Below are 23,776 nucleotides of genomic sequence, written 5' to 3'. Positions count from 1 at the left end.
GGGGGGGGGGACACACAAAAGTGGAGCTACAGAAAAGAAAAAACGAAGGTCAGACCAAAGTTCCGACAAAATACAGACTTCAGTTCAAGAAAAAAAAAGAAAAAACCCCGAGCTCGAAAGTTGTCGGATTAAAACGTCACCTCGCGCTACAGCAAAGGCACATTTTCTCACAATGGTATTACGAAGCAGATCAATGTCTTGTGTTGCGTGTTTGTGCCGTAAATACTGTCAGGAATGTGAGTCTGACCCTTCAGGATGTTATGAAGTAAAGTCGAGCTGCAGGAGGCCAAAAATAAATAATATAATAATAATAAAACCTACAGTTTGCAGAAAGGTACCCAGCCTGGCTTGTTCCCGTTTAGAGAGGACGTCCTAAAACCTCACACAGAGAGAGAGAGAAACAGTGCACGACCAAAGCCAAACCCATCCAATCTGCTGCTCTGCAAATAAACAAAAACTCCTTTTTTTTTTTTTTTTTTTTTTTTTTTAATATCTTTTAAATAGTCTGTGCGTAAAAAAATGGCGCAGGATCATCGGCACGGAACGCGTTCAGATGTGGAGACGTCGTGTGCAGGGAATAAAAGCAAGAATCCTTTCAAAAAACACCTCCTCCTCCCCCCCCCCTCCCAAACAGAGCCAGAGATCAAGAGACATTAAGAGGACGCATCCAAAATAGACGGGGAAAACTTATGAATGAAAACAACCGCCATGGGGGGAGGGGTGTTTGTTACGGCACAGCCACGGAGCGACGCAGGCGTGGAGATCCATCAACTTCAGCAGTTCACCGCGATGAATTCAACCCACAGCGGGTGGTGTATTTAAAAAAAATAAAATTATTATTTATTATTATTTTTTTAACACACACAAAATGAATCCGTCCAAGTGTTAAGGAGACGTTTAATATCGCTGCAGCGGCGCGCAACTCCGTCGCTACTATCGCGCAACAAAAACCACCGTGAAACCCCCCCCACTCCCCCCCCCCCCTTCCGAAAAGAAATGAAATGCGTAAAACAAGTGTAAAGAAGGTGCATACCTATATGCAAGCATCCATAACGTCGAATCCATCAACCAAAAATAGTCTCGCAAAACTCCATCCAAGAGGAAAGGAAGGGGCAATGTCCGAACGGAGACTTAGGAGGTTTGTAAAGCACAACATTCACGTCTGGTAAATCCAAGTGCGAGAGAGAGACACACACACACAGAGAGAGAGAGAGAGAGTATCCCTGCGTTATTCCCTTTTTTTTTTCTTTTTTCTTTCTCTTGGTGAGTTGGTAAGATTAAGTTCAGCGCGGGTTACGCGTGCATTTGTCCCCACATGAAACAAAGTAAATCCACGGCGGAGCTCTGCTGAAGACGGGACGGGACGGGACGGGCAGGCAGGCAGGCAGGGAGGCAGGCAGGAGGGAAGGAAGCCACCCGGAGAACTGCTGCGCACTTGGGGAGGCCGATCTTTCAAGGCGAAGACGGACCCAGTTGTAGAAGTCCCCGGGAGGAATTGTTGTGAAATAAACCACACGAAAAAAAAAAGAGCGTTAAAAAAAAACAAAAAAAAAACAACAACAACAAAAAAAAATAATCTTGGAAGTCAAACACGAGTGGAGCTTATATCCAAGAGTTTTCTCTTCTTCCGAGTGCGCGCAGAGTTGAAGTTCGTTTACTTCTTGTTGCGGGAGGGGGGTAGGGGGGGGGGGGGGGGAAATCTGCGCTCTCCTGCAAAAAAAAAAAAAAGCGTCGTCGGGTCGCAGGACAGCGGTGCGCTCTCTCCAGCTCTGCGGGCCTGTTCAGCACTGAATGAATGGGAACGCAGGGGCTTAGTGTTTGCTCGACAAGCCAACTCCCATTGGCCATTCACTCCACTGAAAAAGGATACATCGCATCCGCTCCTGATTCATTGGGCAGATGTGGAAGGCCGGGCGATAGAGATGTGTGCACTAGTTAAGGTGGAACGGACCTCTTTTAGTTAGTTATTTTTTTTTTTTAGCGTTGGGGCTCAGGGAAGAAAAAAAAAAAAGAAAAAGAAATAAATACACCCAATGGTTTCCGTTCTCGTGGGGTCATGAATAATGATGTGAATACGGGTTAATGTGACTAATAGTGATGTAATAAACGCCCGGTCTATTTATATTCCCGCTGATTTGCCTTTTTTTTTTTTTTTGAAGCAGAGGCCACACAGAATAAAATCCTGTTTATTTAGAACTTTTAAATAACCCGATTGTTGCTCTCCTACTGAAATATTAACTACAACACCATCATGGTACATATTAACTATAAGCAGCAAAACCTATTATTACTACCAGCACGTTGAGTATTTCTTAATAAAGGCTTTTAATATTCATTTTTTTTGGTCGCAAAAACTTAGAATTTATAGGTGAATATGAGCAAAACTTGTATAAATGAGTAGGATTGCAAATGATTGCGAATTATGTAATTTATATAATAAAAACTCAAACAGAATACTCCTGAAGCGTGTCGATGTGAAATGATGGCTTTGAAATGTAAATATACTTAATATGCACTAAGGAGAAGGGTTTTAAAGGTGTCCGAGAACTTCAAATGTCCAGTTTGTGACGCGAGTTTTGTACCATCGTGAAACTGACTTCCATCCACTCCACGTCAGACTCTTAAAAAGCGAATTAAAGTTCACTTAAAGAGTCCATAAAAAGGTCCACTTTTTGGAGAGCTGCGTCTGCACAGACGGCTGGGCGACTTTTACAGACATTTTCAGAGAGGAAACATCAACAGGATGTCCTCTGTCCTCTCCGGAATGTCCCCCATTACGCATCCACGCGTGTCATCAGGGTGAAAACACAACGTGTCGGCGATGAGCCTCATTCTCTGATACGGAATTACGCGCCACCGGGGTTTTGCATGGGTGCGGGGGGAGGGGGGGGGGGGAGGAGGAGGAGGAGGAGGAGGGAGTGTTGTTAGCTACGGACCACCTTAAGAGAAAAGCAACCCTGCAGCCAGGGAGGAGGTGGCGGTGGGGAGGAGGAGGGGGGAGACTCCCCCTCTCCGCCCCCCCCCCCCCTCCTCTTTTCTCTGTTCCTGACTGTCTGGTTTGATTGGTGTCGCGGATGCGCTACATCCGGATCCATGAGAAAAAGGAAGTTCAATACAAAGTCAATTTATCCCATTCAAATGAAAAAATCAATAGATGAATGACCTCCCGGTGGCACTTCGGCTCAGCAAATGCTTCAAAAAAAAAAGAAAAGAAACGCGAGTTTAACGCAAAGTCAAAGTGACAAAGACGTTTTTTTTTGTTGTTGTTTTGTTTGTTTGATGTGAAAACGCAGCTCCTCGGTGGTGAAGCAGATCCCGGTCGACCGGCAGATGGCCGCCTGGATCTCCCGCTCTTTAGTGGTCGGAAGTGCGGACGGAAATCTCACGATTACAGCAATTAGCTGATTTTCCACGGATGGATGTGATGCATCTACCAGCCGGTGCGCTGCTTTTTCTCCCCGGCGAGACCGAAGCAAAGCAACCGGGAGCCGTCGCCGGGGGTGTCCCCAGAATAAAGGGCTCATCCCACCGCTTTGTTCCTTCGGTGTGGAGGTGAATATGTCATATTGTGATTAGAGGGTTCATCATGATCTCGTTACAAAACTTGAATTTAAGGTTTTACTGCAGTCTCATCAAAAGTGACCCTGAAACACAGTGAACATGCTGATTTGTACTCTTGTGATTTAAAATCCCAGATATAATGTGTTTTAAAAAAAATTTTTTTTTATGGAGAGACACTAGTACTTTAATTTATATATAACACTAAGTGGTTCTAAAAAAAAAAAAACATGCAGGAAAAAAACGGTGATGGCAAACAGGAAGTCTTTAAATCCAGTCAAATCCGAGTCTTTTTGACGTAATTAATTATAACTGATAAAGCTAAAAGAAATAACTGATAAACATCTTAATTCTGCTGTAAACTCGATGTTAGATCAGTTTTAATGTCACAAACTCTTACGAGCTTCCGATTTGACCTCTTCCTTTCTTGTAGCGGCCTTTTAGCTGTGGAAAACACAACAAATACATAAATGATCGAGTGAAATCAGAGAGAATGATAACTAATAATAACAGCCAATAAAACAGCTTAATTCTGCTGCAATCTCGATATCAGACCTCGTTTTTAATATCCTGAACTCTGACGAGCTTCTGATTCGACCTCTTCCTTCCCCGAAGCGGTGTGAAAAAGAACAAATACAAAAAACAACGCATTGAATAGAATATTAATATTTTATATGATCCAAACATGACATCACGCAAAACTGTTCACAACTGAAAAAATAAAACAAAAGTGAGTCTTATGGTTGTTGTTTAAAAAAAAACAAAACAACCCAGATGGGATTCCAATGGGGATTTTGAGGAATCCAAATTTCCTCTTTGGTGTTTGACAGTTTGTTGTCCCGAGACCTGAATTCGTTTACTCGTAGGAACACAAACAACAGCTGCGCTCGAGTCGGGTCCGAGCGGCACGGAGCCGCGGCCGTTGCGGGGTGGGGGTGGGGTGGGGGGGGGGGTGGGGGGGGAAGTCGGCGGCTCAGAGGAAGCTCGGGCCGCCGCGCTGCCGCCGATAGCCGTCGTACGACTGGACCAGGGAGTCGGGGATCCGGGGCTTCACGGCGTCCAGGGCGCTTTCAAAGTGTCTGGCCTGGACTCGCCGGGCTTTGATGTCCTCCTGCAGGGGCCAGCAGGGCGGCCTCTCTGCACACTGCCGTTATCTGGGACAGGAAACAGACGCAGATATTCAGCTGTCGGAGCGGAGCGGCGCGTCTCGCTGAATCATGTGAGCAGACGCAGGTTTATTTCAGAGGCTCCAAGGACACGCCTGTGTGTGTGTGTGTGTGTGTGTGTGTGTGTGTGTGTGTGTGTGTGTGTGCGTGTGTGTGTGCGCAGTGCGCGCTTTGAGCCGAAATACCTTCAATCTCGTAAAACATCGAAAGCAAACAAACAGGAGAGGGACCAACCCAAACCAAACCGGTCATAATCTGTTCATCCTGCGAACGCGGGCCGACGATTGTGACGGATTCATAACGGAGCCGAAGCGAGACGTGGACGGGTTTTTGTTTCACGGCGAGGGTGAAAAGAAATGAAAGTGAGTCGAGAAGAGCCGACGAGCGCGATGTTTGCGTCACGTCGTTCTTCTCACGCTCGCGGCGCCTCGTCAGATTCGGGTCGACGAGAGGTTTCGTTCATTCGACTCACTTCGAGACGTGAAGACGTCAGAAGACGTCCGACGAGGTGCGACGTGTGATTATCGGAATCACAGGATGTTTTAAGAAAAAAAAAAAAAAGCTTCAATAAGAGTTTTAAAGAAAAGCTTTAAAATGTTTCAGTCAATGAACCGTCAAGTGTTTTCAGAGGAAGTTGGTGAATGGAAATGTATGTTTAAAAAAAAAATCTGCAAATGCTCAGATGGCTGAATTCAGTTTACTTGTGAGTCGCTTCAAAACTTAAAAACAAACAAGAACTTTTCGGGCAAATAGAAATAAAAGTCGGGTCGTTTGAACGAACTGAGCAGGACTTCGGTGTGCAGAGTACATTCGAAGGTTCCCTTCCTCTTCAACCTCGGTACCGCTTTTTAAAACCCTTTTTTTTTTTTACTTTCGCCGTCTTCTCCACTTTAACCACTATTTAAGTTTTTATTAACCGCTCGTACATTTTTGTGCGCTTCGTGTTCGCTTGATCTCGATTTTAATCGTTTTTGTTGTTGTTGTTGTTTTTTTTTTTATAGGTCAAGTCAACTTGACTGTCTGACTCCGACCTGTGTTGTCTATTAAATGTGGTTACGCGAATGAAGCTGACTTCTCAACGTCGCGCCTCCTCGTCTGCGTAAAAAAAACAAAACCCGAAACAACCGCCGGTCTTCGTCTTGGATGTAAACACGGTCGCTCTGCTGCAGCCTCGGCAACCGCTGACGGGGATTACGCAACGCCTGACGTGGAGGAGCGCTGCAGTCAGCGCCGGGTGACCTTTCGGGAGAGATTCTGCACACGCCGGAGGGGTGACTCACTTCCGACTCACTTGGTGGCGATGGCTGATGAAGGCCAGACACCTTTTCCCTCACCCCTCCCTCCCTCCCTCCCTCCCACTCTCTCTCTTTCCCTTTCCAGAAGCACAGCTTTGTTCTGCTCGCGCTAACTCCCCCTCCATCGACGAGCGGCTCGCCAGGAAACGATCGGACCCGCGACGACCGCTGATAACGTCTGCCGGGAGGTTAGTGGGACGAGGAGGTGGGGGGCGCGGGGGGGGGTCGTCACGTGACGAGGCGTTGAGCGGCTGAGAGGAGGGCATGCGGGTCGACGCGGGGGGGGGGGGGGGGGGGGTCTGGAAATTGTTCAGTGGACCGAAGAGCTGCTGGTCGAATCCCCCCCCCCCCCCCCCCCCCCAGCCTCCCCTCCCCTACAGCTGAACTCAATGGCACGCATGTAGGGAATATCCCCCCCCCCCCCCCATGTTACAGAGTCCAATAACAGCAGGAACAGACTGACACTCTCTCACGTCACCGTTACATCTTCGTGACTTCACGCCTTTCTCTGTCCCGTGGTTTTTTATTTTGCTTCTCGTCTGCCCCCCCCCCCCCAGGAAGGCCTCACCAGCAGTTCATGTGGTGGATCTCTATGCTGTTCTTTTCTCTCTCTGCTCTCCCTCAGACCCCCCCCCCCCAGCCGGTCGAGGCAGATGCTCCGCCCACCTCTGAGCCTGTCGGAGGTTTTCTTCCCGTCAAAAGGGAGTTTTTTTTTTCCTCCTTCCCTCCGTCGGAGGTTTTTCTCCCTTTTCTTCCTCGCTTACGAGGGAATCGTCGAATTGTCGAGTTCCTCCGTTCAATGCTGTCGACTTCTTGTTGTGATTTGCCGTCATGTAAATAAAACCGAATCGATCGGTGCGTCGTGCTCACGGCTGAAATTACTGAACTTTTTTTTCCCCTTCCGATTTATTATTTTTTTTTTTCCCGAATCCCTGCATTGAATAAAAAAGCATCATGAACGCGACGTCCTCCTCAAAACAATGCAGTTGAGAGACCGGAAAAAACAACCGCCGAGGCTGTTTGGACGGTCGTGGTGTTTTTTTTTCAAGGCTGGCAGAGTTAAAAAAAGAAAAAAGAAAAAAGAGGAGATAGCTGCTGCGAAACGTGCTCTGGCCCCGGCGGCGTGCACGGCTCGGGACAGGTGCTTCACAGATGTCAGGATGTGAGGCCCCCCCCCCCCCTTCCCTTCTCCTCCCTCCTCCCTCCCCTCCTCCTCCCCCCCCACCTTCTGTTTCAAGCCAAAACGAGCAACATGATTTAGGCCCGGGTAAACACGCGGGGCCGGGTTAATTTTGTACGAGGGGCTTCCCATCATTCAAGTCATTTAGGCCTGTCAGTAATAATGATGCAAAACAATGAGGCCATGCATGCCGGGGTCGCCTGTTTACAAATGGATGGAGGAGGAGGTGGTGGTGGTGGTGGTGGTGGTGGTGGGGGGGGGGGTAGCGAGCACACCGTGACAGAGAGAGAGAGAGAGAGAGAGAGAGAGAGAGAGAGACATGCCACATGTTTGAACAATGTGATTTAGTGTTGTTTCCAAGCAACATTCATAAACAGGAACAGACAAACACTGCAGCAACAATCAAACCGTGATTTCGTATATTTTACGCCGGGACTTCGCTTCACAGGACGTGTTTTTTCGCGTTTCCTGCGCCTCAAATCTCACGATTCGACGGTGTTAATAATTATTTTGCTTGTTTACTTTCCACGACATCCCCCTCAGGTTTATTAACAAAAACAAAAACAAAAAAAGTCTGGCGCTCTCTCTGAAACACACACACACACACACACACACCACACACACACACACACACACACACACAGGCCTCCTTACATTCATACTTGCCCCCGGGGGGGTTTATGAGCTGTTCTGTGAAGGCAATCAACAAGCCAGTGTGTCCCCCCCACCCCCACCACCCCCACGCCCCCCCAGCCGTGTGTTTGCCTGCACGGGGCCTAACAAGCCAGTGTGTCCCCCCCACCCCCCACCACCCCCCCACGCCCCCCCAGCCGTGTGTTTGCCTGCACGGGGCCTTGAAATTTTTTTTTTTATAAAAGCCACAAAGGCAAACAGGGGGCGAGCGGAAAAGGAGCCAGTTTGTTTGTAAACGTGAAGGCATTTCAAGAGCAGAGCCAGAAGTACAAGCGCCGTCTCCCCCCCCCCCCTCCCCTCCACCTCCAGCACCACCTTGATACCCCTAAACCCCCCTCCACCCCTTCCCCAAAGACGGGCCCCATGCGCTCCTCAGAGGGGAAAAGAGGAGGAGAAAACTGCAAATGCACAGAAAATGAGATGTGTGTGTGTTTGTGTGTGTGTGTGTGTGTTTGTGTGTGTGTGTGTGTGTGTGTGTGTTGGAGGGGGGGGGGGTCGGCGGCAAAGAGTGCTGACTTGTGGCAGGTCAAATAAATTATAGATCTCTCTCTTTTTTTTATGTTATTGCAATGCATACTTTATTTTTCATTCCCTTCATAAATTATGTCAGCAATCACTTAAATCTACGGAGAGGCCGGAGCCGAAGCTTCGCAGCGGCCGCCGCTCTCTCGGTGATGCGGGCGAGCTCACGAGTCGCCCCCCCAACCCCCCCCGGGCCCCTCCTGACGGTGGCGCGTCGCCAGTCGTTAAAAGGGCGAAAAAGCAAACGAAGAAGCAGGAAAAAAAAAAAAAAAAAAAAAAAAAAAAGGAAAAGTAATCATCAAGAGTCTCTCAGTTTGGAGACGGGTGAAAAAGTTGCTGACTCAAGATGACCCAAAAAGTCTGACGAAGCAAAAACAAAACTGTACAGGAAGAATTTTATACCCCCCCCCCCCCCCCCCGCCCCCCCCGGTTTTAGATTGATGCGTTTGATAAACTAGTCACAAATGCGATGCTCGAACAGAGAAGCATGTTGTCCGGTGCGTTTCTTAAAAAAAGACTAAAAAAAAAAACTTGAGAATACCGCGGTTGAAGAGGAAGATCATGTGATGAAGGTCACGTGACAATAAAAATTCTTCACAGGGAGGACGGAGACGGAACAAACACATCAGGACGTTCAAAACCGTACGATCGGTGATCAAGTGGGTGAGAAAACAAAAAGAAAACGTGGATTTCTTTACAGTAACGTTGATGAATTGTGGACGTATTTCGTTTTATTCAGTCGGTTTTATATCGCGTCAAATTACAAACTTAGAAAAAAAAAAAAAAAAACCAGGGAGAGAAAACCTCCGACAGAACCGAGCTCAGACGTCGGCGGCCATCTGCCTCGAGCGGTAACTTCGGTTAAGCAACGTAAAATGACCTTATTTTGAACCAAATCGGCGATCTTATTCTCAACCCAACACGTGGGGTTTTTTTTTTTTTTTTGGCGCCTCAACCGAAGACCGCCGGCTTACTTTCCACGTCTCGGTGACACTGACGCGATATCCTCACTGAACTGTCTCATATCTACACTTGAAGCTTTAATTCCCTTCACTGCCACCCCCGAACAGAAAACGTCCTGCGTCCTGAAATCCGTCGTTCCACCTTAATAAAAACGGCCGCGGTGCGTCTTTGACCGCAGAGCTTTTAAATGGGTCGCTGGAAAAGTGATAGATACTTAATTGGCGAAGGCCCGCCACATCCTTGTTTCCACATATTCCTCTAATGACAAGTTTCCCCCTCGTGCTTCTCTCCAAACCGACGGTGAACACGCACGGACGTGAAAACACACATATTTAAAAAACACTGTAATGTATGCAGGGACATATATTAGTTTTACTGGAAAGAATAATAAAAAAATAAAAAAAAAACCCAAAAACATGTAATTTATCGTGACCTTTTTCAGAATTACTGTCGATGCAGTCGAATGCGGCGGCGAGAGGGTCGGACGACCATAATGACACGTTCCGCCGAGGCTGGCGGTCGCCGTTACCTCCGCTGTGCGTCGGTCGTTTCAAACAGACGGGAAAAGAAACGTGACTCTTCCTTTGGATCGTTAAGCGGACTCAACGTTTACCTCTTCGAAAATGAAGAAAGACAAAAAAAAAATACCAAACAGGAATCAAGGAAGTTTGATTCGGAGCGCAACTTTTAAATAAAATGTTCGATACATGTTTTACACGAGCTGGAGTGTTATTTCCAACCTCACCTTCAGGGGGCGGACATGAGCAGAACGGACAATTATAGATTTAGTAGAAGAAGAAAGAAAAAAAAAAGAAGAGAGACTGGAACAGTTGGAAGTGACACAGAAAAGTCAAAAACCCCCAACGGGGACAAATAACTGATCAGGTCTCGACTTTGAAACCGACCGAGCAAAACTATTAAACAAAATGTTCTACGATACTTCAGTACGGAGAGCGGAAACACAAATATATTTGCTTCATATGAAACCGCAGCAGTTACAGTCAGCTTTGCTGAATATTAATCTAAGTTGGCGCAATTAATATCAGACAGGAAGTATTGACTTTTTGCTGGATGGTTTCAGTTGTTGTTATTACTAAATAATTAGAGACTAAACTTCTTCCTAATAGGACGTAAGTGTTTGTAAATGGAAACTCGTGGGCAATAAATCAAGTGTTATTGCTTTGGGTTGCCAGTCTGGGACAAAACCCCCCTTTCAACCAACTTCCTCCACTTGTGAATATTTTGCAACTGGAGACTTCATGGATAACTGTAACAACAACAACAGCAACGACGACTTTAAAACTGCATTAATAACTTACTCGCTGGTATTTATTTTTTCAGACAAAAGAAAAGCCATAATCACGATTAACTTTGGAGACATTTGACGCGATGGAAGTACTGAATTATAGGACAGCTGAACTCGATGTCCTCTGCTAATGATTTACATCGTGTTTATAACTGCAGCAGCTCTGTGATGTGAGAAGCTCATTTATTAGTTGATTATTAACAACAGACCGGACGGTTTCACATTATTTACTTTTAGCAAACAATTAATAAAAGAGATGAGTCGGGTTTTATCATAAACATCTGCTGCAGATGTCAGAGTCATTCATTACATGTTTTCATAATAAAATACAGAAAAACGATCCTATTACAGATTTGCATTCATCAATAATCAGCAAAGCTTTTTGCGACAACTTATAAACAGCTTTAAATATGATGCCCTTATTAGGACGTGGCACCGAGCCTCGTGTTTGTCTCAGATTTTTTTTTGTTGCTTTTGTGTCGTGACGGACGAAGGCGGACGACTTTGTAACGGGGTTACTGAATGAGGATGGGCACTTCCAGGGCTCGGCGGCTCGCCTTCGGGCTGCCACAACATGAGACCCCGGATACAACAGCAGCCTTCATGCTCTACTGGTCACTGCACTGCAGGTCCACTACCAGCCACAACTATATCATGCTGCTTCAGTGCACGCAGCTATACCACACTGGATGCACAGTATATATATATATATTTATATATATATATATATATATATATTTATATGGCACATTCAGTTCTGCATGTGAGGTCCCTTCGTCCTTGTAAAATAAAAATAAAAATGTATTGACTCTGGTGAGGAAATTAAAACCCGTTATAGCGGCAAACGGTAACGAGATACAGCGAAGAACAGTTCGAATATAAATGAGAACATAGCAAAAGTGTGTGTGTGTGTGTGTGTGTGGGGGGGGGGGTTAAATAAACACACCCGACACTTTTTAGCACTGGAAAAATAGCCGGAAAAAAATATATGTGTGGAATAAAAAGTTACGGCGTGTACATGAATAAAATAAAAAAAAATAAATAAATAAAAAAGGCGCCAGAAATAATCTCTAAATGAAATTGCACTCGTGAAAGAAGCGGAGCTGAAAATGTGCAGCGTATAGAAAGGAGGCCGAAAAAGAAGAAGAAGGTTGTAATACGTAGTGTGCAAACTGTAAAAAAAATAAAACACGTCTATAAACGGAGTTACATTGTCTTTGTGTATCTGAAGAGTAAAAACACAAAAACAGACACGAACTAAAAATTATTGTAATTTTGCATCCCAAGGCTGAACTCTTACACGTTTCAGTATGCATGCCCCCCTCCCTCACCCCCCCCCCCCCCCCACACACTGTACATTTTATGCCCTGCAAAAAAACAAAACACCAAAGGCACACTGCCACACTTTTTTTTTTTTTTTACATGCATCCTACACGTACACACAGCAAAATAACTTATGCTAATGCACATTTATTTTTTATTTTTTTTCTCCTGCAAGTATATTTCCCTGGAGGAAGGTGAGACGGGGGGCGCGCGTGCCATGAAGACAACCTGTTCAGCACGACGAAAATAAACCCCCTTTCTGGAGGTGGAGTGGGGGAGGGGGGGAGGGGGGGGGGGGGGGGAGGGGGAAGCTTGTGACTGCTGGCAGAGCATACCAACGTTCTCGGGTCAAATCTGTCTGGTGTACTTTTTCGCTTCCTACTTCGACAAAGGCGCTCAGTGAGTGTATCAGACGGACCTTAATGAAGGGCTTGTTAGCCGGGGAGACCGGCAGCAGATCCACTGGACCCGGAGTGTGTGTTTACCATCAATCCGGCCCTGTGTCTGCAGCGGGGTTACATCCAGCCCCCCCCCCCCCTCCAAATCCCCACCTTCCCTTCAACACACAAACGGCCACATTTACAGGAGCGACCCCTCCCCTCTACCCCCCACAAAAACCCTCTCCTCCATCACTCCACAAAGTCCTGTACACATACTCCACAGTGCTGAGGCACGCACACACACACACACACACACACACACACACACACACACACACACACACACACACACACACACACACGTACAGGTACAAAATGCATGTCGGTATTCACACACCCGACCACATGTATATACAGTATACGTATCTGCTGGCATGCAAAACAGAAAACACACATATATATATATACATATGTATATATATATATATATATCTTTGCTTCATAAACACTTGTCACAAATCTTTAAATTTATCATCCCATCTTTTAATTAGCAACAAATCTTGACCAAAAAAAAACCCATCAGAAAATAGTGCAAAATGTCAAAAAGCTTTTCTTTTGTCCAACACATTTTTTTCCAAACTTAAATCTATTCAATTTTTATCGGGCGAAACGTCACATTTGAGGAGTGGGGACGAAGTCATTCGGTCATTTCTGCTTGAAAATGGACTTCACGTGACCAAAAAAATGTGCAGATTAAATTTCACTTGGTTTTAGCTCGACTGTGCAGAAAAAGGAAAAGAAACTAAAATGGCAACGGTTGAACTTGTTATTCCGGAAAAGCAAATAACAAAATTACAACAAATCTACTGCTTTGTATTCCAGAGGTTTAACTGAACATACAGATGTTTAACACACAGTCCCAAATAAAAAAAAACCCTCCTGGATAACTGCCTCCCTTAAAGTCCTCCGAACCACCCCGACTGCATCGCCACCAACCCTCTTCACTCGGGGAGGGAAAAAAAAAAAAAGGAGCCATGCTGCATCCAATTTTCAGAGAGGAAATTAAATAACACATAAATCAAGCGACGTTGGGGGGGTGAGGGTGGGGGAGCCCAAAACTCTCGACCAGAAATAAAACATTTCATCCTCCGAGAAGGCAAAGAGGAAGTGTCTGCAGTGACATGCCTCTGCCAAGAGAAACAAGGCCTAACCACAACTCCATGTGAAACCTATTTAAGATTACAAGGCGAGAGAGAGAGAGAGAGAGTGAGGTTAAAGAGAGGGAGGTGAGGTTAAAGCACGGAGGGGGGGAGAGTCACGTGGTGGTGGTGGTGGTGGTGGTGGGGGCGGTAGGGGGGGGGGGGGCGGAAACATGGCACATGATCATAAATAGCAGAGTGGAGTGTGTGTGTGTGTGTGTGTGCGCGTGGATGAACGTGCACACCCTCTCGGCAAAAAGGAATTCGGATTCCATAGAAAAGTTGGATGATGAAATGTGGGCTTTCCTCACCATACGTTACGGCTGAAGGGCGACGATATTAGACACACGAGTACTACCGCGAGTATTACTATACTATACTTTGCCAAAAATAAGTTTACATGACCGTTTATCTGCTTTTTTTTTTTTTTTAATTTTTTTTTTAACTATTAAATAAGCCCCAAGATATGAAGTGTGTGATATCTGAATGTTAGGCGCAATCATTGCACCAGATCCTGTACGTTCTAGTTTAAAATGAGTTTACAGGGAATATTTATGGGTGTGGTTAGGTGGTGAAAGATGAATCTCTTTTTTTTTTTTTCTTCATTTGTTACTCAACAGTTTGTGGCACGTTTACATTTTTTTGCTCGCAACACAATCTTTGTCTCTCAGGAGATGAAGTTTTGAAACTACTCTGCATCTTTCAAATGACAGCTGGCTTTTTTAATTTTTTTTATTATCATCTTCCGTCTTTGTATTAGAGTTTATGCACCTCGCCCAAGCAGGTGTAAGTCATTAACTGTTGTCATGGAAAAGTTAGAAAGAGGTGTTCGGGAGAAATGTCGATTTCATATTTAAATTACGAATTTACGTTTTTTATTTATTTATTTATTCACGGTGACTCAGTATTTTAGCTACGTCGATATTGTTATGGTACGATCTGCTGCCACCCACGTGGTTGCTCGTACTAGAAACCAGTAGTTGGTTAAAAAAAAAAAAACTAAAAACAAAACGGACCCCACGGGTTTTTCACGCAGGCACCGAATTACGACTCGCAGTCACATTTTAAAGTGAAGTGACCTCTAGTGGTCGTATAAATAATGACAAGCTAACGTCCCGGAGAAGTGACGCAGTTCAGATGACGTTTGCAGTCGCCGTGACAACCGAGGTTACATAAAGTTGAAAAAAAAAATGGTAACTTTAGCGCGCAACAATATTTAAGTGATCTATTTAAAATCTATTATCTTTCCTTAAACAAGTGTGTTTTTTTTTGTGTGCCTAAGTCTAATTTAGGAGACGCTGCTGTCGGTCGTGTTTTGAAAGTCGAAAAAAAAAAGAAGAGAAAAGACAACGCGATTTTCTAAGGTTACCCTTACCTGTCCATTGCTGGGCTACGTATATATATATATATATATTTATATATATTCTACATATACAAAGACAAATATTGCCTGAACATGCCAGGAAATGTTTGTCCTGAAGGTGAATGACGCTCACTAATAATGGAAGTAGTGGAAATTTCCCAACACGATCTACCAAATAAAGCTCTATAATAAGACACCTGAGTGTGAACCAGTCTATGTTTTGGAAAGACCCATGCGGGATAGCACCTGTGTTGGGGCTACACGGTGTTAAGGTGTGTGTGTGTGTGTGTGTGTAGGGCGGGGGGAGCGGGGGGGTATATAGCTGGGCCTCGTCTTTAAGGGCATATTTGTCCTCGCCCCTTAATCAGACGAATGAAAGCTCCACATTCTCCTCGGACTCTGAAAGGCAGGGATGACATATTTACCAAACACGCCCACACTGAAGTGACCTGGAGACAGCTCTGAGATAGAGAGTGAAGGTAGGTGTGTGTGTGGGTGTGTGTGTGTGTGTGTGTGTGTGTGTGTGGTAATGTCAAGGTAGGGGGAAGCTCCACCTGTGTCATGTGCTCCTGTGGATGTATTTAATATTTTTCCCCATTTGTTCCATCTTTCGCAAGACAAAAAAACAAGATACCTGCGTGTACGCCCTGAAGGTTCGCCCGTGTGGAAGTCATGAGCTTTCATACCGCTGTCGGCCGGCTAACTTAGCTTAGCACAAACAGAGAAACGGCTAGTCTGGCGGTGTCCGAAGCGTTCGACTGTGAATAAATTAAAAAAAAACAGACGTAGTTTTCAGGTCTGAGGAATGAAGCCGATAATGGAAGTGCCTTAAGAGTGCAGTACCACTGGGGGGGCCACCGGGGGCAGACTCCAAAAAAAAAAAAAAAACCTCCAATAGACTCCCAAATTAAAAAATTTCCCCTCGGGGATTAATAAAGTATATACCTACCATTCAAGAAATACTTGAATAACATGACTAAGGTGCGGTCAGGTTGCCCGTATAGGTTGGCAGGCGTTGTGTCTCCACCCTCTCGTCCAAATATGGTCACTTCTGGCTCCAAAAAAAAAAACCCCAACAAGATGGCAACGGCCGACATGTCAAACTCGAGACTTGAAAATGTCATTTTTACAAACCAGAGTGGGTGACGTCACGCTCGGTCCGACGGCAACAAAACCTAACCGACAGTGTAAGAAAACAACATGTTTCCGTTTTACCGAGGGCTAAGTACCCGGGTTATTTCTTGGTCCTGACCGGTTGCCAGACACGTGGACCTCAGAGAGAGACTCCAAGGATTTTACACTGTATTTCCCCCTCGGTCCCAGTGTACCTATTTCTAGTTTTATAAGCTACTTTCAGGTTGGTCTGCAACACCTCTGTCCTTCTCTACACCCCCCCCCCCCCAAACCTCCCCAGTCTTTGCTTTTTTGCTCAATTTCGTTTTTTTTCCCCCTCAACCCACGTCCTGTCTTCCCACACGGGCCAAAGGAAACATGCACGGGTACGCTCGAGGGCTCGTATATCCGAGGGGAAAAAAAAATTCAATCGGTGGTCGCCATGTACTCGCATAAACCGCAGCGAAAAAGGCTTTAAATATAAAATGTTAAAAAGTTAGGGGGCCCGATTGGATGCCGTTTCCCTCCCTCCCTGTGCCTTTAGAGGGCCCGCGGCGGCCCTGCTGGCAGAACCGGTGAGAGAAATGTTTTCTTTTCTAACCTTTATTTAACCTGCAGCGTCGACTAAAAACAACACGCTGGCGACGTTAGCAGGAGCAAAAAAAAAAAAAAAAAAGGTTTGCCAGTAGGGAGGAAGTGAGGCGAGGCGTTTCCCAGTCACACGGAGCTCCAGAGGTGTGAACAGCTTTTTTTTTTTTCCCCCTCGCAGCCTTTTGTTGAGCCGTCGGCCGAGTTTTCCAGATCAACTTTGTGTCCCGTTTCTGAGCGGCGGCGTGATCGGTGGTCAGCCGCATAGAAAAATACAACACACACACACACAAATACACACACAAATACACACACAAGACGAGAGGATGAAGCATATTTTGGAAACTCGCTGCCAACTTCAGACCCCGTCAGACACGCATTCTTCCAAAGCCGACATGTTTTATTTGCCGATGATTACAGATCTCTCTCCTTTTTTTTTTTCCTCTCTTTCTTTCTTCGAGAGTCCCGGATTTAACGCCGCGCATTGTGTAATGTCGCTGTTATTCAAACGGCAACACGTTCTTTTTGTTTGTTTTGTTGATGCATTTCTTCGCGCCTGTGTCCTTGGTGATAAAAATCTTTGCAACAACAAATACCGGGGCCATAAATCAGACAAGACGACGCGCAGAGCCAGAGGAGGAACAGCCTCAACCACAACAGGTGTTAAGAGGAAACCATTTGTCTTCCTGTGAGGGTGGTTTTAACTCTGTGTGTGTGTGTGTGTGTGTGTGTGTGTGTGTGTGTGTGTGTGTCTGTGTGTGTGTGTGTCATTATACAAGGCCCTATTTGTGATCAAACTCTTTTCATGGCTTTTAATTGTTGCGAACAAGCTTCCGCAAAAACTCATTAAATCTGCTTCTATTTTTAAATGGGGTGGGGGGTGGGGGGGTGGGGGGGGTGGGGAGGGGTTCAAGAAAAAAAAACCCAAAACATAATCGTTCTTTCCGAAACGACTTTAATTGACGCACACGTGCGAGCTCCCGCTTCATCGAGTTACAACTTAATACGCGATGATTTGTTGACGGGGAGCTGCGGAGGTAAAAGGGGGGAATATTGAGTATCATTGACGTCAAGGCGGACTGTTGATCTGCCTGATTTGAACGTCCTGCTTCGGAAACAGACTCGCTTCTTGCCAATGTGAGAAAAAAAAGAAAAGAGAAGAGTTAAGAAAACAATTGCTGCACTGACTTTGAATGGATGTCAGCCAAGCGTCTCAGACACCTGGCACCCCCCCCCCCCCGCCCCCCCGCCTCTCCCTGTTGGAGGGGAAAAGACTATGGAGGTCGCCGCCGGTCAAAGATATTCTGATACGGCTGCAGCTCGAGTTTTTTTTTTTTTTTTTTTTTTAAATGCCTGAACAACCGCCCTCTCTTTTTTGGAGATGGACGCCACGACGCCGTGAGACCTCGAGAGGGAGGGGGGGCCGCGCAGTCTGTCAGCTGTCGCCCGCCTCGACGTGCTCTGCATCTCAACAGCATCTGCCAGTTCTGGTCCTCACTGTCACCATGTGGAAGAAATCTTTTTCTTTTTCTGCCAGCCGCTCATTACTGGGGTGTTTCTTTTGTTTTGTTTTTGTTTTTGCACTCCACCTCATGGAGGTCTGCGACGTCCTCCCGGCGACCGACACAACCGAGCGGCAACCAGCAGTGACGTCGCCCGTCGGTTTGTGAACGGCCGTTATGAAGCCTCGAGTTCGGTGTTTTGGCCGGCGCCGTCTTGCTAGTTCGGAGCGGTTTGAAGAAGGAAGTGACCATATTTGGACAAGCTGTAGGGAGGGAAGGAGGGAGGGGGGGGGGGGACGGTGGATTTGACTCTGTCTGATTGGGATTATTTTCAGAAAACGAATAAGGAGTGACTTTGGCAAGCAACATGGAAATAACTTGTGGAGAAATTTTAATGACTTTATTTGAAGAGACTGGTTGAATGGGAGTCTATGGAGCCGACCTCTAGTGGCACTCGGTGGTATTGCAGCTTAAGGCACTTCCGCATTGGAATTTTTCAGACCCGTAAACTACGTCCACTTTTATGTGCCGTCGACGGTCATCACTCCATTTCATCTGTACGGAGGAAAACATTTCTATCCGCATCTGAAGATTCCTCCAAGGAAACAAGACCTAACAGCGCATGCATTTGTTTTTATTAGACCTTCATAAGAATTAGGAGTGAAACATGAGTGAAGGACTTTTGTTGAGCACCTGTGGGGTCAAATGTTTTGCTCACATTTTTTCAAATTAAAAACATTCCTGCCCCAACAGCAAGAACCTTCATTTTTGAAATGTAATCTTCTGATAGCAGAACATTTAAAAGAGCGCTGTATTGCAATCTGATAGGGCTACAAAACAAGGCCATGGAACTGACTTGGCACATCTGACAGGCGGCAATAAATCCTCCAGTTTTTTTGTTTTTTTCTTTTCCTGTCAGGGCTTGATCATAAATCGACAAAAAAAAAAAAAGAAAAAGAAAAAAGAAGAGAAACAGAGCAGCATCCCACCTTCTTCAGGGAGTTAAGTTAAACCCTTCTTCTTCGTGACAACACTGCGATTACAGTATCAAATGTTGCTTCTGTTTGGGGGGGGTGGGGGGTGAAGAAGGAGAGCCAGGAGCAATATTGTGAGCTGAGCGTGTGAGTTTAAAAGGTGTGTTGTTGCGGGGTTGGAGGGGTTTGGTGGGAAGGTGAGGATTGGGAAACCAGATGTCACTCCGGGCAGGTAGGAAGAGAAGACAGGTGATTTTAACAAGCTTCTAGCTCCGAGCTGATAACGACTGCATCCTCCAGGATTTGTGTGTGTGTGTGTGTTTGTGTGCAATCTGTTCCTTTTGAGAAAAAAGAAACATCTATATAGCGTTGGTATGTAAAATATAATACATGAGGCCCCCCCCGCCCCCCAACCTAGGAGCTTCTTATCAGCTCCACCTACCTTCAAATTTTTTTGTTTTGCCGGGGTTTGGAAGAAGTCGACGGCAAGCGACTGCAAACCTCCATTCCAGAGATGAGACGCTACACCGGAGACCCCGATGTCAGACGCAACACCTGATAGCGGAGGGGGGGGGGGGGGGGGGGGGGGGGGCGGGGGGATTGGTTTCTGACTGCATACCTGCTCCAGGTGTACGCCCGCTGTGGGCTAGAATTTTGTGTGTGTGCGCGCTGAGTCAGAGACTTGATCCTCCAACTAATCAGCAGGTTTTGAGTTTTCGAGAGAGAGAAGCACATGTTTTGCGTGTATCGACGTTAAAGACAAGAGCAAACTTGGATATTATGTGATTATCAATTTAATCCTAAAAAAAAAAAAAAAAAAGATTTTACCTAATCTGCTTTAAGATATATACAGCAGGTATGGTCGGGCTCACTTTCTTGATTGACAGTAGCGTCTCCGTGGAAACCCAAGCTAATCAGGGGCTCCGGCTTACAAGTATAGTGGCTTTGATACTTTTCCGATCAATTCAATTAAAAAAAATTCAAGAATTTAGTGAAAGATTTACATCATGATTTTCCAAATCGAAAATGAGCCACATTTGATGGCAGATGAAAAATATTCGGCTCAGTGTTTTGAGCATAAAGCCAACAACTCAACTATTGTTATGAGCAATGCAAGCAATAATCTAATTGGGTCAGGTTGTTCTTGGGTTTTTTGTGCCTCTTTTTTTTTGTTTTATAACTTTTAAATTTAAGTGCCTGTTTTAGGGAGTGTCTAAATCCTCTTTTGGAAGTTTAACATCCGATAATGTGAGCATGACGTGAGGCGCGTGTGGTGTCTAGTAATTATTCATGTGTTTTCATAACATAAAATAAACTGAGCATCAGAGCGTCGTCTCAATCACAGTAGAAGCAAAATATCTCCTTTTTAACACAACGCGGTGAGTGTGAAGTGTCCCCGGGTGAAAAATGACATGCCTTGCTACTTTTAATTATCTACTTCTTAACTTAATTTCCTTTAAGCACATTGGATTCAGGCCGAGTTCCTCTCGTGCTGTCAAAAAAAACCCCACAATATCCAATATTGGCCTCCGAAAGACCTTTTACTTTTAAGCCTGTGAGAAAATAATGAAGAGAAATGTGCGTTGTGAAAATATGTGTCAAACTTTGATGGATAAAAGTGTGCAAGGTTAAAAAAAAAAAAAAAAAGAAGAAGCAGGTTTTCAGGCCCCTTTTGAGGGGATTTCTTTCGGAGAGGAGATCAAAACCAACTGGAAGCTCGGGCTCCATCTCAGCGAGTCAAATGAAAGAAACGGTGCATCACAAGAGTCGTTCTGTACACAGCGGCGCTCACAAACACGTCACACAGAAAACTGCGACTGTGACAACAATGAAATCTGTGTTTTCACAGCCTGCCGAGGCACGCTAGCGTGCGAGTGGCGAAAAAAGATGGTTGTTTTTTTTTCCCCGAGCCTGTCAGAACATCAGCGTGACATTTTCGATTGTGTCTGTAAAGACTTGAGGTCTAAATATACAGCCGGTATTTACATTCAAGATACCGTACATCTCACAGGAATGTGTTTTTTTGTTTTTGTTTCCCCTGTCAAACAGTAAATGAACTATGGGTCAAAGTTGAAGTTCAAGGACAAAAGAAAAAAAAAGAAAGAAGCAGTACAAAAAGGTCTAAAAACATTTGTACATATATATATATATATAAAAAAATAAAAATAAAAAACCTACAAAACATCAGAAGGTAAATTAATTAGTTCGGTCAAAATTTGACGCATTCTTTGCGAATCTAAGAGATTCGGAGGACAGTAGCGGTTTCTCTGGCCGAGACAATGCGAATCACGCGGTAGACGAAGGCGGGGAGGCAAATACTGTCAACACAAAGGAGTGTTTGTACGATCGCTCGCTGTCCGCCGTGCGACCACGAGGCCGCTCCGTGACACAACGCAGACACGACACAGGCATCATGGAAAAAGCACGGCAACGATCTCTCTGCAACGCCGACCGCAGTCACACATCGCAAAGAAAAAGAAAAAGAAAAGGGAGATGTGGGCCTGTGGATGCAAAGTTGTAGTTAAAATCCTCGGGGCCTCTTTTCGATTGAATTATAAGTGTGTGTGTGTGTGTGGGGGGGCGGGGGGGACTAATAACACAACTTGTGTAACTGCTCACCTCTGCTCCCGAATACTTGTCGGTCCGAGTCACCAGGTCGTCCAGGGACACGTTCTCAGCCACGGGCATGTTACGGAACTGCAGGGAAAATATTTCCAGTCGGGTCGTAGCATCTGGAAGAGGCACGTAGACGATCCGGTCAAGTCGACCCGGACGCATCAGAGCCTGTGGGACGGAGAAGAAAAACAAACGGCATCTGTTTAGCCATCGCATTTAGAAAAAATTAATAATAATTGATTGTGAGCTTACAGTACGCTCTTTCTCCAGCTCTTCTTTTTTTGTCACGTGGGTGTCAAGAAAATACCATCGCGAGGCCGTGGCTCTGACCTTTGACCCCTACACACTGCTTAATTGTTCGGAAATGAAGTTCACTCCCACTGCTGCGTCGATCGTACGCCTCTTTAGACGCGACCCTGAACCGGACGCCCGAGTTTCCCACCGTAGTCGGCGCGGAGTCGACGTTATCAGATGAACCCTGCACTTCCTACAGATCGCATCTCCGTGACCCCAAAACAATCCTCAAGCACCCGAAGCCGCCGCCGTCTCGCTCGTCAGACGCCATTAAGTGGCAGGCGCCTCTTAAAACGCAGACAGGCTGACGGACGGACAAATATGTCCCCGTCTCCATTTTCCCTGTGCTCGTCCTCGGCCGGGGGCCGCGGGACGACCAAACCGTTCGACGAGCAAAAGGAACAGCCGGGGGGCGTTTTTTGTTGTTGTTGTTGTTGTTGTTGCCGTTGCTGTTGGGAAAAATAAACAGGATGCATTTCACTCACTGTGAATTAGCATTTTAACGAGGGACCGTCAGAAAATACAAAAAAAACCATCAACCGCAGCTCTCGGCGTGGTTGTTGCTCTTCTCGGGGAGTCCTCGGTTGCTCGGAGACGGCGTAGATGTCCTGGCTCGGAGCCAGACGGGCCGCAGTGGGGATGGGGGGGCAAAACGGGACGGAGACGAAAGGGCGGGAGATGCACGCAGACGGTGGGCCGAGGCGGGAGATCACGTCAGGAGCGATCAGTGAAGGTTGGAGGGACCGGCAGCACTTTTAACTCTTCTTTACGCGCCGCTCCTCCGTTCCTGCTACTCGAACCTCCTCCTCGTTTCGTTTTATTTTTTTTTTTATAGACGTGGAGAGCGATGAACATTCAAAGTGTTGCGGGGCGAAGATGAACTGTACTCCACACATCGGGGAATGCGTTGTGTTGCACCGATGTTCGTTTAATTTGGTGAAATGACCTGTAACTGGATATGTATTTTTGCTTCTTTGTCGGTTTGTATGTCGGCATATTCTTGCACTGTCGTAACCTAAATATTTTTTTGGGAGGAGGGGGGGGGGGTTTCGTGAGAAAAAAGCAATTCAATGACGTCAACTTCAAACAAAAAAATCGTGAGGACTTTTTTCAGTTTTCTGACATTTCATTAACAAATTATTAACAGAACAATGTGGAGGAAAAAAAACTTGAAGTTCTTTCCAAAGTCGAGAATAAAATTAGAAAAATGGATTTTGAATTTCTCAAAAAAATTTAATTAAAACTGCTGGAATATCAAGACAAAAATATAATCTAGGGCTCGAGCTATATGGTCAGAAATAAACTTAGGAACTGCAGCCATAACTTAAAAAAAAAACAAAAAAAAAGATACTCGCCTGTCTATACTGGAGGTACAGCGACAAAAAACACCAACTGCTCTTTTCACCACCTGCTTGAAAAGTGTTGTAAACGGCGGTTTACTGGAACTGCCTTTTATCTTCTGCTTTTCCTGTGCAGTGCGTGCGTGGGACACGAGAGGAACTGGAAACTGGGGACAAACATCGGGAGCTAGGCCTTTAGGTAACCACAACAGAGCCGCGCCTAACAAAGGAGCGATGGACCATGAGGAGGAAACGTTCTTGTTTTTCAGGTCTCTTGGATTCTTCCACTCGCTCGCGGAGAGGTCGGCGGGCTCCGAGCGACAAACTGTCGTCGTAAAAATGGATCGAGAGGAACGACGTCAACATTATTCAAAGCCGCCCCGGCTTTGAATAATGTTGAC

At 45.7% G+C, this 23,776-nt stretch overlaps 1 protein-coding gene and 1 long non-coding RNA gene across 2 annotated transcripts in view; one reads left to right on the top strand and one right to left on the bottom strand.

Moving 5' to 3' along the window:
- The first annotated feature begins 3,050 nt into the window (after positions 1 to 3,050).
- On the top strand, positions 3,051 to 23,724 carry LOC138210340 (uncharacterized). Its single transcript, XR_011179250.1, has 3 exons — positions 3,051 to 3,552; positions 5,726 to 6,207; positions 23,512 to 23,724. It is a non-coding gene; the product is annotated as an uncharacterized lncRNA (long non-coding RNA).
- The window catches only part of afg2a (AFG2 AAA ATPase homolog A), a 99,082-nt gene continuing 79,514 nt past the window's right edge, over positions 4,209 to 23,776 (bottom strand). Inside the window, 3 exon segments of the mRNA XM_069169419.1 lie at positions 4,209 to 4,675; positions 4,677 to 4,712; positions 21,745 to 21,909. Coding sequence (XP_069025520.1) covers positions 4,532 to 4,675; positions 4,677 to 4,712; positions 21,745 to 21,909 — 345 coding nt within the window. The 3' untranslated portion in view covers positions 4,209 to 4,531.

The sequence above is a fragment of the Embiotoca jacksoni genome, unplaced genomic scaffold (assembly GCF_022577435.1).
Source record: "Embiotoca jacksoni isolate LCO1_2020_lvr unplaced genomic scaffold, fEmbJac1.0.p SCAF_45, whole genome shotgun sequence".
Lineage (NCBI taxonomy): Eukaryota > Metazoa > Chordata > Actinopteri > Embiotocidae > Embiotoca > Embiotoca jacksoni.
Note: the sequence above shows the minus strand (reverse complement) of the source record. Positions and strands in the feature narration are given on the sequence as shown.